The sequence below is a fragment of the Entelurus aequoreus genome, linkage group LG26, assembly GCF_033978785.1.
Source record: "Entelurus aequoreus isolate RoL-2023_Sb linkage group LG26, RoL_Eaeq_v1.1, whole genome shotgun sequence".
Taxonomy (NCBI): domain Eukaryota; kingdom Metazoa; phylum Chordata; class Actinopteri; order Syngnathiformes; family Syngnathidae; genus Entelurus; species Entelurus aequoreus.
The window spans coordinates 21,627,536-21,639,836 of record NC_084756.1 but is presented as its reverse complement, the minus strand read 5'-3'; the positions used below and the strand labels follow the sequence as shown (position 1 = coordinate 21,639,836).

The following is a 12,301-nucleotide window of genomic DNA, read 5'->3' as shown; positions in this document are numbered from 1 at the left end:
TTCTTTGTTTAAAAATAGAACAAGCACATACTGAAAATGTACAAATCATAATGTCTTTGGTTGTTTTTTTTTACACTGACATGTTGCGGTTAATAGTATTTTATCTTTATTTGTCGTTATTTAGACTTTCTGAATGAATTATGGGACAATGTTCATCAGTCAACTCATTGGTGTTAATTTTCAATCTATCAAGATAAAAAATATATATCAAAATCAAATTACAGGATGTTATTTATGTAGTTTGCTCATTTTCTTCAACTGGTGCACTAACATCGTGTGGTTTATTAATTTACAAATATACAAAGAACTGCTGTTGCGACATCTAGTGGACACATTTAGAACAGCAATTTCTTTCATTCAAAAATTTCGGCTCATTTTTATACTTAGCAAACTCATCCCTCGGGCCGTATAAAACCTGTTTGCGGGCCTGATCTGGCCCTTGGGCCGTACATTTGACACCCCTGTAATAAACTGTTGGGAATACATTAATACAGTGATTGTCAATGATTTTATAGAACGTTTTTTTAAACAATTAATTGATCAAAATTAATTAAAAAAAACATTTTCATAGTTTAAATACATTTAAACTATAAAAATGTTTCGACTGGCTTGAACCAATTGATATTGAAAAATAGAAATAAATAAACTCAATAAATAATTAATTCAAATTGATCAGCAATATTAACTCATTAGCACAATATATAGAACACTTTAACCTACAAAACTAAATCGAATAAAACAATTTGTGCTGATTTTTTCTTTTATCAAATATTTGAAGTCCTATGATGTCGTCCCAATGACCTGTGCCCTCTCAGGCTTCTGGCACAGAACCAAAGTCCCAGAGGGGAAAAAAAGATGGACCTTGTGATTGCTGTGCTAAAAGAAGGTAGCTAATTAGCTGCAGTCTACTCGCTGCCATTACAAGATTAACGAATCCTACATAAAGAAGAAAAAATAATTTAAATTGAAACAACCCTATTACTTTGTTCCTCATTTGGAGGTTAGTGCATCAGTTGAAGAAAATTAGTAAACTATATTAGTAACATCCTGTAATTTCATATTCATTTCATCTTCTGATCGATCAAAAATGAACACTAATGGGAGTATTTTAAAACTCTGCCAGACTCAATTCCACCTATTATTATCAAATCATTTATTTAGAAAGTATAAATAATGACAAATGGATAGAGTGCTATTAACTGCAATATGTAAGTGTAAAAAAAACATTATGTTTTGTACATTTTTAGAATGTGCTTGGTCTATTTCTAAACAAAGAAAACAATCTGAAGTTGTCTTTGTTTTTAAGTTATAATGCTATGATTTTACAAGTCCGGCCCATTTGGGAATATATTTACCTCCATGTGGCCCCTGAGCTAAAAGGAGTTTGATACGCCTGCTCTACTGAATCCGTATCTCTCCAATTTATACATGTGTATCATGACAAAAAAAAGCTTTCTATTCTAGATCAAGTTAACTCCACTGAATTGCTGCTCCTTTGTAAACAGTAGGCTCAACTATAAACTATGCTACATTGCTAACGTAATAACAGAGTTATACTATTTGCTTGTCCATTGCCAAACACAGTAGTTACTGATATAATTAAAAATAGTTTGTAGGAAACTCTATATCTATATTGCCGCAGGACGGAGACGCTGTTGTCTTACATTAAAAGGCTAAGCTAGGTACACAACAACTCGAGCTAACATTGCCAAAGTAATATTCCCACATTTTTAACGTACCGTTATTACTTACCGTTTCATTGTCTATAGTTTTAGTAGTGAGAGTAGTCAGCGAGCCTGCCACTAACAGTAGTTTTTGAGAAATCCATCTTAATACTGGCCCAGGTTTCTGAAGCAAGACTCTTTGAACTGGTTTGCACAGATGACAGTTGAAGGCCACAAATCATAAAAGTTCAAAGTAAGGCAGTTCGTACTTCAGATGAAGCTGAAAGTTTGTGTAGTGACTTGTGCTGGTTAAAGCAACCAACAGTGCATTTTCATGAGTTTGGTTGGCTCCCTCCGGGTACTCCGGCTTCCTCCCACCTCCAAAAACATGCACCTGGGGATAGGTTGATTGGCAACACTAAATTGGCCCTAGTGTGTGAATGTGAGGGTTTGTCTATCTGTGTTGGCCCTGCGATGAGGTGGCGACTTGTCCAGGGTGTACCCCACCTTCCGCTCGAATGCATCTGAGATAGGCTCCAGCACCCCCCGCAACCCCGAAAGGGACAAGCGGTAGAAAATGGATGGATGGACGGATGGTTTTATCGTGGACATGTTGCGGACTACAAATGCTCCTTTATAAATTAAAAATGTCGGACTCGCGCAAAACTGTTTGGGTAAATTTAAACCTTATATGGCAGACCTGGGCATTCACCGGCCCGCATCCGGCCCTTTGCGCATCCCTGTCCGGCCCGCGTGAGGCCAATCATAAATTACAAAATACATTTAAAAAAGTATCTATGTCGAGTGTGCAATACAACGGTGCTGCTTTTGTTTTGAAAAGCGTTATTTGTATTACTTCCGTGTGGACGTATGCGCGTGTGCGATTGTGAGTGAATTGAACGGCGCAATCACAATTTACAAAATAACGTTTAAAAAACATCTATGTCGTGCGCGCAATACAACTGTGCTGCTTTTATTTTGAAATGTGGCCGTTTGTCCGGGGGGAACCTGTGAGTGAAGGTGCATAGAGACAAGTGATGAGACGCTAAAAAAAGAAAAGTTGATGACGAATGGCGTGTTTTCAACAAGACATGGACTGCCAAGTATTTCTTTACATAAATTAAAGGTAAAGCCGTGTGCTTAATTTGTGGTACACAGCTTGCTGTGTTTAAGTTGAATCGCCACTACACGACGAAGCACGAGAGAAAATACCGGAATCTGTCTGATGAAGCGCGCGCAAGGGAGGCCGATGCGTTGATGGTAAAACTGCAAACCCAACAAGGACTTTTTGCCATATTTCACACCCCCAGAGATGCAGCCGTCAGGACAAGTTTCGTCATTTCTCACAAAAGCGCCAGAAAAAGTAAGGCGTTTTCTGACGGAGAGTTTATTAAGGAGTGCTTATTGGACTTTGTTGCGCTGTATGCCCGGAGACATGGACTGCTTTTCGCTAACTTTGGATGAGATCTGTGATGTACGTGACACCGCCCAGCTGCTCTTCTTCTTATGTGGGATAACTGCAGACTTTCAAATCACGGAGTAGCTGGCAGCCATGCAGTCAATTAAAGAGACAACCACAGGTAATGACTCGTTCACATAGGTAAATGCGTGTTTGGACATGTTAGGACTGAAATTGGACAAGCTGGCAGGTGTGACAATCCAATCCACATTATTTATGTAGCACATTTAAACAACAAAATGTTTCCAAAGTGCTGCACAACAATATTAAAAACAATATTCAAATATTATCCTTAGCTCCACCAATGACTGAATAAAAAGAAAAAACAATTACATATAAAAACCAATATAAAAAACAATATAAAATAAATATGATTAAAAACTATTTTTAACAACAGATGGTTGTCCAAATCTGATGGGGAAAAATGTTGGATAATGCAGGATAAAGTGAACATCAAAAGCAATCTGCTTTTGTATAAAGTTAAGTTATGTTAAATTAAATTATTATTATTATTATTATTATTATTATCATCATCATTATTTATCTTACGGTATATCAAAAATAATATTGAGCAAAATTTAATTGAAATATTGTCGTGTGGCCCTCCAGCAGTGCTCGGGTTGCTTATGCGGCCCCCGGTGAAAATTAATTGCCCACCCCTGTTATATGGAGATATATGACATCATCATCAGTGGGGAAAAAAGTCTGGGTTGGGGCAAATTCCAAGCGGCTCGTTTGGAGAAAGTATGAAGAAAGGTAGGATTGTTTTAGAAATATTTCCACAATGCCTCGGTCACACCTGCATGGGTGAAGTCTTGTCTGGTTTCAGGTTGTCTTGTCACTTCCTGTTTTATCTTGTTTCAGATCACTTGCCCTTCCTCGTGTGTCATCGTTCGTCCTGATTGATTTCACCTGTTCCCCCATGCGTATACGTCTCGTCCTCTTTCTGTCATGTGCCATAGTGTTTCGTATCTCCATGAGCGTACCGCCAGCGTTTCTTTGCCACAGCCACGTTTTCGTGTTACCCTTTGGATCCTTGAGAGAGTTTTTGGTTTGTAAAGTTTTCAGGTAAGGTTAGCTTCCTAGTATCGCCTCTGTTGGAGAGCCTTTTGTTGTATTTAATATCATTTCTTAGAACCTTTTTCCCTCTGCAGCTGGAGCGTTTTGTGTTTGTTAATAATTTTGTGAATTTAGTGGTCAGGTTAGATCTGTTTTTATAGCCTGTTTTTGTTTCTCCCGTTTTTGGATCCATTCCCTTAAAGAACTGCTTTTGATATCCTGCGCCTGTGTTCAGAGTCCAATTCGAGTCGTGACAGCCTCCATGGTTTGATTTCACATTTTCGGGACTTATACAAGGGCAGCACGGTGGAACAGGGGTTAGTGCATGTGCCTCACAATACGAAGGTCCTGAGTAGTCCTGAGTTCAATCCCGGGCTCGGGGTCTTTCTGTGTGGAGTTTGCATGTTCTCCCCGTGACTGCGTGGGTTCCCTCCGGGTACTCCGGCTTCCTCCCACCTCCAAAAACATGCACCTGGGGATAGGTTGATTGGCAACACTAAATTGGCCCTAGTGTGTGAATGTGAGTGTGAATGTTGTCTGTCTATCTGTGTTGGCCCTGCGATGAGGTGGCGACTTGTCTAGGGTGTACCCCGCCTTCCGCCCAAAAGCAGCTGAGATAGGCTCCAGCACCCTCCGCAGTAGAAAATGGATGGATGGGACTTATACAAATCCCAAATACACAGCAGCAGGTACCAATAGGTAAGAAATGTTGGTTTTGCATTACAGGGGCCCCATTAAAGCAATTTCATGAAAATAAAATGTTTGTCATATTTTTGCAATGAATATTGTTTAATTGTTCACAAATAAATTAACATTCGCCCTGATCTTGAAAAATGTCCAAGTAAAAAGTATCGGTATCAGAGATACTGCCTCTATATTTAGTTGGTATGGGATAGATACCATAGTTTGTAGTATCGCCCACCTCTACTGTCAATGTTAATGAGTTTGAAGATCGAGGTCACCATACTAACAGTAGACACCCATTTTATTGTAGTCCCAGCCTGTTTTTGCTGGTTTGGGTGTTCAACACTACAGAAGTAAGAGTTTTTCTACACAGTTTCTCTGCTGCTCATGCCTCCTCCTCGTTCTTCCTCTCCCTCAGAGACATCCATTTCGAATCCAGGGCAAAGCTGCGAGGTCTTTCTCTGGACTGTAAGGTCTGCGGGATTCTTTTTAAGGCGGTTTTCACAACATCGTTCCGCCTCTGCATCAGCATTAATCCCGGCGTCATCTGGTCCGGGTCGAAACACTGCCAAAGAAGCATTTTTGAGGATAAGTCAAAAGCCTGAAAAAGGAAATTGGAATGTAGGAGATACTTACGTTGACCTTAAGCCTCGGTACTGAAAATCGTCTGTCATCCTGAGCTCGGTCTGTGCTGTTTGCGTCCGCACGGAGCTCCATCATGGACTGGGTCATTTCAGACATGGTGGCCGAGGATCCTCTTCTGAAGGGTTCCGCTTTGTTGTGTTGAGGCTTAAAGCGCCTCACGAGGTCATTCATGGAGTTGAAACTCTCAGACTGGGGCACCCTCAGGATTAAGGGTTTCTGTCGACAGAAAAGTAAAGATTACATGGTGAAATGGAGTACATTGGAGTATTGTGTCAAAAGGGGTGAATTACTCTGGAAGAGGCTGTGTTCATAATGCTGGAGCTGATGTCGTCGTCGTCCAAGTTGTCCTCTATGAAGTTGGGCTCCCACCGTGAGCGCCGCTTATAGTTTAGAGAGGAAAATAACGGATTTCGCCTCAAGTCGCCGTCTTTGTCTTGAAGCCTCAACGATGATCGGTTGTCCATGTTGTTGAACTTCTCTTTGGAGAATTGCTGCGATACGGGTTGTTCTATCTGACGGTCTGTCCAGCTAAAAACAGAAGGTATGATATAATACCATATGTTTATATCAATGAGTTTCTGTAGGTTTTTCATAATTGACTGTATATGTTGGGAAACATTACATATGGATGATTCCACTGTATATATTCATGGTCGTGGAAAAAAAACTCACTTGACAGCCTTTGTGTTGTTGGCCATAGTGTTTGTCACTGGAGCGCTTTCATGCATCCTGTCAGGTACAAAAAAAAATTAAGAATTAGTCACATTGTTTCTAAAATTGAATAAAACTAAAATAAAGTACATATTGTGACATGCAGTACTATAAAATAAACCGTAAGAACATAATTATACACATTAATACATTAAATGATTTATAAATACAATTAAAGAAATAATATAGCTACACACACACACACACACACACACACACACACACACACACACACACACACACACACACACGGTCAGGAAAAAACGCAGAGGCTATTTCATCCCTACAAGCCGGTTTTGCAGGTAAAATCCCCTGAAGAGCAGGGAAACCTGTGAAAACAGGCTTGTAGGGATGAAATAGCCTCTGTTTTTTCCTGACCTAACGTACATGCCGCTCTACCCCGGTATTGAGCACTGTATAACGGATAAACCACAGTAACCTCGACTGTACATATATATACATATATACACACACACAAAGCTTTAAAATAATGTATATGTACCTATGTTGATATTACAATTTTATGAGGATTAAAAATAATCACACTATTCGTATACATATTATATAATATAATTACAACAAAATACAATATATAATAAAAACGATAATGTAATATCATGAAATAAAAAATATTCATACTAGTAATAGTAATAGCATTTTAACAATTATTATTATTATTATTAAATTATGAAAATGGGGCTTTCTTGATTAGATAGGACATTAGGTGTTATGAATGACAGAGGAAGTTGCAAACAAAGCAAAATAAAAACACGCAATCTGCTGTAAGTTGACTCCTATTGCGAAAAAGTAGTAGAAGAGGAAGAACGTAATGACTCAAATAGTGAAAATAATGTGCAATATGTTCTTCCTATACACCACCATTCTGTTTTGATTTTTTGGAAATAGTTTGTGTATTCTTTTGCCTTTTTTGGTCTTACTATCACTGTTTCACAATGAAAAAATGGCAGCCACAGCACAGCAAAATGTATGTTTTAAGCATTGCGTCCGAAACAAGCTCAACATCTCTTATACAGTATGATGTCTGAAATCACTTTTAGTCATTGCATACCTTTTTTCCGTCAGTGGCCTGTATCCATTGTGAATAAAAGTGTCCGCAACAGGTATATTTTTGTCCAACTGCAGGTCCGTCTGCAAGGCTGCTTCCTTTGCCACGAGTCCCTCTTCCTCCTGAAGGGGGCTGTCCGGCAAGCTTTCTCTGGGGAAGAAGCCCATGGCTTCCCAGTCCAGGGGGGTGTCCATTGGCGGCGAAGGAGGGTTGAGGATCTCGTGTTTGAACTGGAAGTGTCTCGGGGGACTTGGGTCTGAGAAGTCCACTCGTTGCTGAGGCACTCCCAAGCTAGGAACAGCAAACTCCCAAGGGTTAGCGACAGAGACGGAGGCAGCAAATAGAGTCCTGAACTCTTTGTCAAAAGCGTCGACGGCGGAGCCGCAGACCACGGTGATGAGCTGTCGGTGTAAATGAGCATCAGTCCATGTGAGGCTGGGGAACACAAGAACAACCAACATGTCAGTATCAACCATTCTAACAGGTACCTTCCTAAGGTCACCTTTTTACCTGCAGCTACCATGAAGAACTGTGACCAAGTCCACCAGAAGAAACTTGTCTTTTAACTCTCCCACCACCATTTTTCCCTTGCTGGAACAGAAGCTTTTACCTCCAAGAAGACGAACCCGAATGTTCTGCAGAATAAAGTAAAAAGTTTTGCATCTCAGTTATTCTATGAACAGCCTACTTTCTGGTATATCCCGGAGATCTTTTTAGAACTTATGGGCCTTGAGGAACATCTTTGTTGTATAACTAGTGAACTTAGAGTAACCCATTGTAGACATGGGGCCCTCACATTTTAATAACGGTACAATACGGACGTCAGTGTCTTCCGGAACAATTCTGGCACTCTGAAAATACAGTGTAATTGAGGACCTATTGAAATCAGAACATAAGACACTGGGAGCATGTGATCATCTGTTTTAAAAAAATTGGAGTTGAGGAACATGGAACCCTTTAAATTAGGGAACAACATGGAACTCATTCATATGAGACATTGGGAACATTGGTCCCTGGGATTGTAATCATTTATAAACACAGGACTCTAAGAGACTACCAACATGGAAACATTAAGAACATAGATTGCAAGGACCACAGAGCATTGGATATTGGGACACTTAGCATATGAGACTGGGGGAACATGTGGCGTTAGGGAAAAAAAACACCATAGAAACCCCCCCACAAAATCTTTTCAATTTAAAAACTTGGAAACATGGAACTTCTGGAATGTGAGACTCTTGGAAAAAGGATTCTGTAAATGTTGAGTCTTGAACCCTTAAACGCAGGAAACATGTGACCATAACCCTTTTAATTTAGGAAAATTGGATACTTTCTTTCTTCGAGACACATTGATCCCTGGGAATAAGAGACATTGCAAACACAGGAGCAAAAGAAAATCCTTTGAATTGGAGAAATTAAGAACATGGGACCCAAAGAAATAAACATAGAAGCTTTGGAATTTGAGACATTAGGGACATGTGACCCTTGGAACCCTTTGAATTGGGCAACTTGGCAACATTGGAAACGTTGTAATATGATACATTAGGAACATGTTACCCTAAGAAATTAGAGTCCAAGATGTTGAACTCTGGGAATGTGGGACCTTACCTTGAACTTGGAACTTGGAAATATAATAGCCAAGGAAACTATAGCTCCATGAGACATTGGTAACATGTAACCATAGGACAATAGAAACCTGGTAACATGAAACCATTATGCTGCCCAAAAAATATTTTTAAATTTGGGGAATTGTAAACTAGAGGTTCAAGGGACATTGAGCCCTGGTAACATCTAACTCTTTGAACATTAGACACTGGGAAAGATTGATCATAGAAAAATAGGATTCTGTAGAGGTTGAACCTAAGCAACAACCCAATGAAAATTGGAGACCCTAGGAACAAGGATTCCTGTGAATGTGGTACCGGGGGTCCAGGAACCCTGGAAAATAGGTATACTGAATACCGGGGTAATGAAATCTTTGAAACATAAAATACTAATTTAGAGGCCTGGTAACATGCATGGAATGTTTTCTGGGACACATGGAACCCTGGAATTGATAACCGGAGCAATGTCTTCACTAAAGACCATTTTTACTAAAGACCAGTACTTTGAATGCAGTCCAACCAGTCAAACGGCAAAGCGTTGCTTGGGCTCCCGTCATTACAAAGGCGTGCTTATGTAATGAGACATGGTGCCGTCTCTCAGGCGCACAATGCTGTATGTCTTCTTTCGAATGGTCAGTTTACTCAAAGTGTGGATAGTGTCAGCTGTTTTTGAAAGATTTGAATGAAGGGGGTACTGTAACTCACCGGATGTCCCAGCCTCTGAAGTGTGTACTTTTCCTCAATCGTCCTTTGGTTGAGGATGATGTAAACCGGCACACCCCTTGAGGCTGCGTTGTGTAAATCCCCAATTATAGTAGCATCTGTCAGCTTGTCTGTCACGATGGCAATTACCTGTACAGTAGAGTGAAACATTTCACATGGACAAGGACATGTACTCATTTGTTTTTCATTAGGTCAGATTTAGTGAAAGAATGCATACTTGGCTGGCCCTCTGCAGATGTTGTCTGATGACCTCTCTAATGTGAGGTTCTCCCTCTTCCGGAGGATTTGTGTAGACCGCCACGTTTTCCATGCGCACCCAAGGCGCCTCGGGCCAGCCTAGGTCCAAACCCGGAGCTGGTGCGTCCGAGTGGGAGGGGAAGTAGGAAGATGTGAGGTCCACGTTATCTTCTATCTTCTCTCCATTCTCCTCCGTAAGGAGTGGTTGAAAATGAAAGTCCTGAACCCAGCCGGTGAGCTTGCCGACCTCATCAGGAGACAGGAAGGAGCAGAAGAGCTTGGCGCCGGCGGAGCTGTAGAAGGCTTTCGGACCTTCATTAAGGAGCTTCTCCAGCGACTGGCGCTCCACCTCAGAGTATATAAACTTTGGGGAGGACGGGTCGACCGCCAGGAAGACCGCATTCTCATCCAGGCTGGCCTCCTGGGAGCCCGGCATGACTGCAGCCTCTATGATTGATGGCAAACTCTCAACAAGTTATATCAGCGACTAGTGTCTTGTCATCAGTCTTGCCCAGTGCCATTAAGTACCCCCATGCTGGCAAACGGTCCATCGGGAAAACATCCGACTTCTTCTTCCATAGCTCATGTTGACCTTCAAAAGAAATCCAAAAAGACAGCCACGATACACGGCCAAACTCTCCTCCAGTGCACCTCGACACATTTCTCTGGCTCGACTTTGACTCTGCAGCTCTGGCTCGACTCGTTCCCACCCCAGCTTGTCATCTCAGTCAGCCTTCCACTCCTTGTGGGCCACATTGTTATTGGATTCCACAAATTCTGTGCTGCTGACAGATTGCCTTGCTCACACTGCACTTGCTCACACCATCACTTCACTTTTAAAGCACGCACTTTTTAAAATCTATGTGTGTGTCTGTGTGTAACTTGGTATTCGAAAGAAATATGACCAAATATTCTCTTTGAAAGAGGCATCCTCTTAACACACGTGTCTTTTTGGGCTGGTACACCCAGACTAGTATAGCCTGACTGGTAGGTTCGTTTGCAGGGAAAGTACAACCGTTTTAGCTTTGAAAAGGCCCTTCATTGACCGACACAGAGCATCAATTCTTTAAAAATCTTGCAGTGATCCTTAAGGAAAACAAACTAAGTTGACACGGCAAAACGGTGACACACCCATCTAGCAGCAACAACCGTCATGAATCAAACAATACCGTAAATATTTCAACGCAGACGATGACAAAATATTTGGCAAAATGACAGATGTTTATAACGTGGGAATGAAAAAACGGTTACAATACAGGTCTATGCGTCTATTAATATACATCTACTGTATCTACAAACCCCAAAACCAGTAAAGTTGGCATGTTGTGTAAATAGTAAATAAAAACAAAATACAATGTTTTGCAAATCCTTTTCAACCTATATTCAATTGAATAGACGGCAAAGACAAGATACTTAATGTTCGAATTGGAAAACTGTTATTTTTTGCAAATATTAGCTCATTTGGAATTTGATGCCTGCAACATGTTTCAAAAAAGCTGGGACAAGTGGCAAAAAAGACTGAGAAAGTTGAGGAACGCTCATCAAACACTTATTTGGAGCATCCCACAGGCTAACAGGCTAATTGGGAACAGGTGGGTGCCATGATGGGGTATAAAAGCAGCTTCCATGAAATTCTCAGTCATTCACAAACAAGGATGCGGCGAGGGTCACCACTTTGGGAACGAATGCGTGAGCAAATTGTCGAACAGTTTAAGAACAACATTTCTCAACCAGCTATTGTGAGGAATTTAGGGATTCCACCGTTTAAGGTCCGTAATATCATCAAAAGGTTCAGAGAATCTGGAGAAATCACTTCACATAAGCGATGATATTACGGACCTTCGGTCCCTCAGGCGGTACTGCATCAAAAAGCGACAGTGTGTAAAGGATATCACCACATGGGCTCAGAAACACTTCAGAAAACCACTGTCAGTAACTACAGTTCGCCACTACATATGTAAGTGCAAGTTAAAACTCTACTATGCAAAGCGAAAACCATTTATCAACAACACCCAGAAACGCCGCCGGCTTCACTGGGCCAACTTTTTTGCAATGTGTTGCTGCCATTTAATTCTAAGTTAATGATTATTTGCAAAAAAAAAAACTAGTTTCTCAGTTCGAACATTAAATATTTGTCTTTGTAGTCTATTCAATTGAATATAAGTTGGAAAGGATTTGCAAATCATTGTCTTCTGTTTTTATTTATGATTTACACACCATGCCAACTTCACTGGTTTTGGGTTTTTTAGCTCTGGTCTGCTCAGACCGATGTTTATAATTTGTGTGAATGGACAGACAGTTGTGTGACGTGACAAATACATACAATGTGTCCATACTAGTGTATCTATCTCTAATATCTAAATGTTTGATCCTGGCCTACCCAAACTGATTTGCACATTATGTGCAAATGGACAGACAGTTGTGTGATGTGACAACACATGTGATATGA

At 40.6% G+C, this 12,301-nt stretch overlaps 1 protein-coding gene across 1 annotated transcript; it reads right to left on the bottom strand.

The window, feature by feature from the left end:
* Window positions 1–5,006: 5,006 nt before the first annotated feature.
* Window positions 5,007–11,138, bottom strand: fam83e (family with sequence similarity 83 member E). Its single transcript, XM_062037597.1, has 8 exons — window positions 9,833–11,138; window positions 9,598–9,744; window positions 7,799–7,923; window positions 7,292–7,723; window positions 6,184–6,240; window positions 5,802–6,039; window positions 5,503–5,727; window positions 5,007–5,431 (listed from the first exon to the last, which is right to left on the bottom strand). Exons 1-8 carry the CDS (start codon window positions 10,286–10,288, stop codon window positions 5,252–5,254), a joined length of 1,860 nt encoding a protein of 619 aa, XP_061893581.1. The 5' UTR covers window positions 10,289–11,138; the 3' UTR covers window positions 5,007–5,251.
* Between the last annotated feature and the right edge of the window lie 1,163 nt (window positions 11,139–12,301).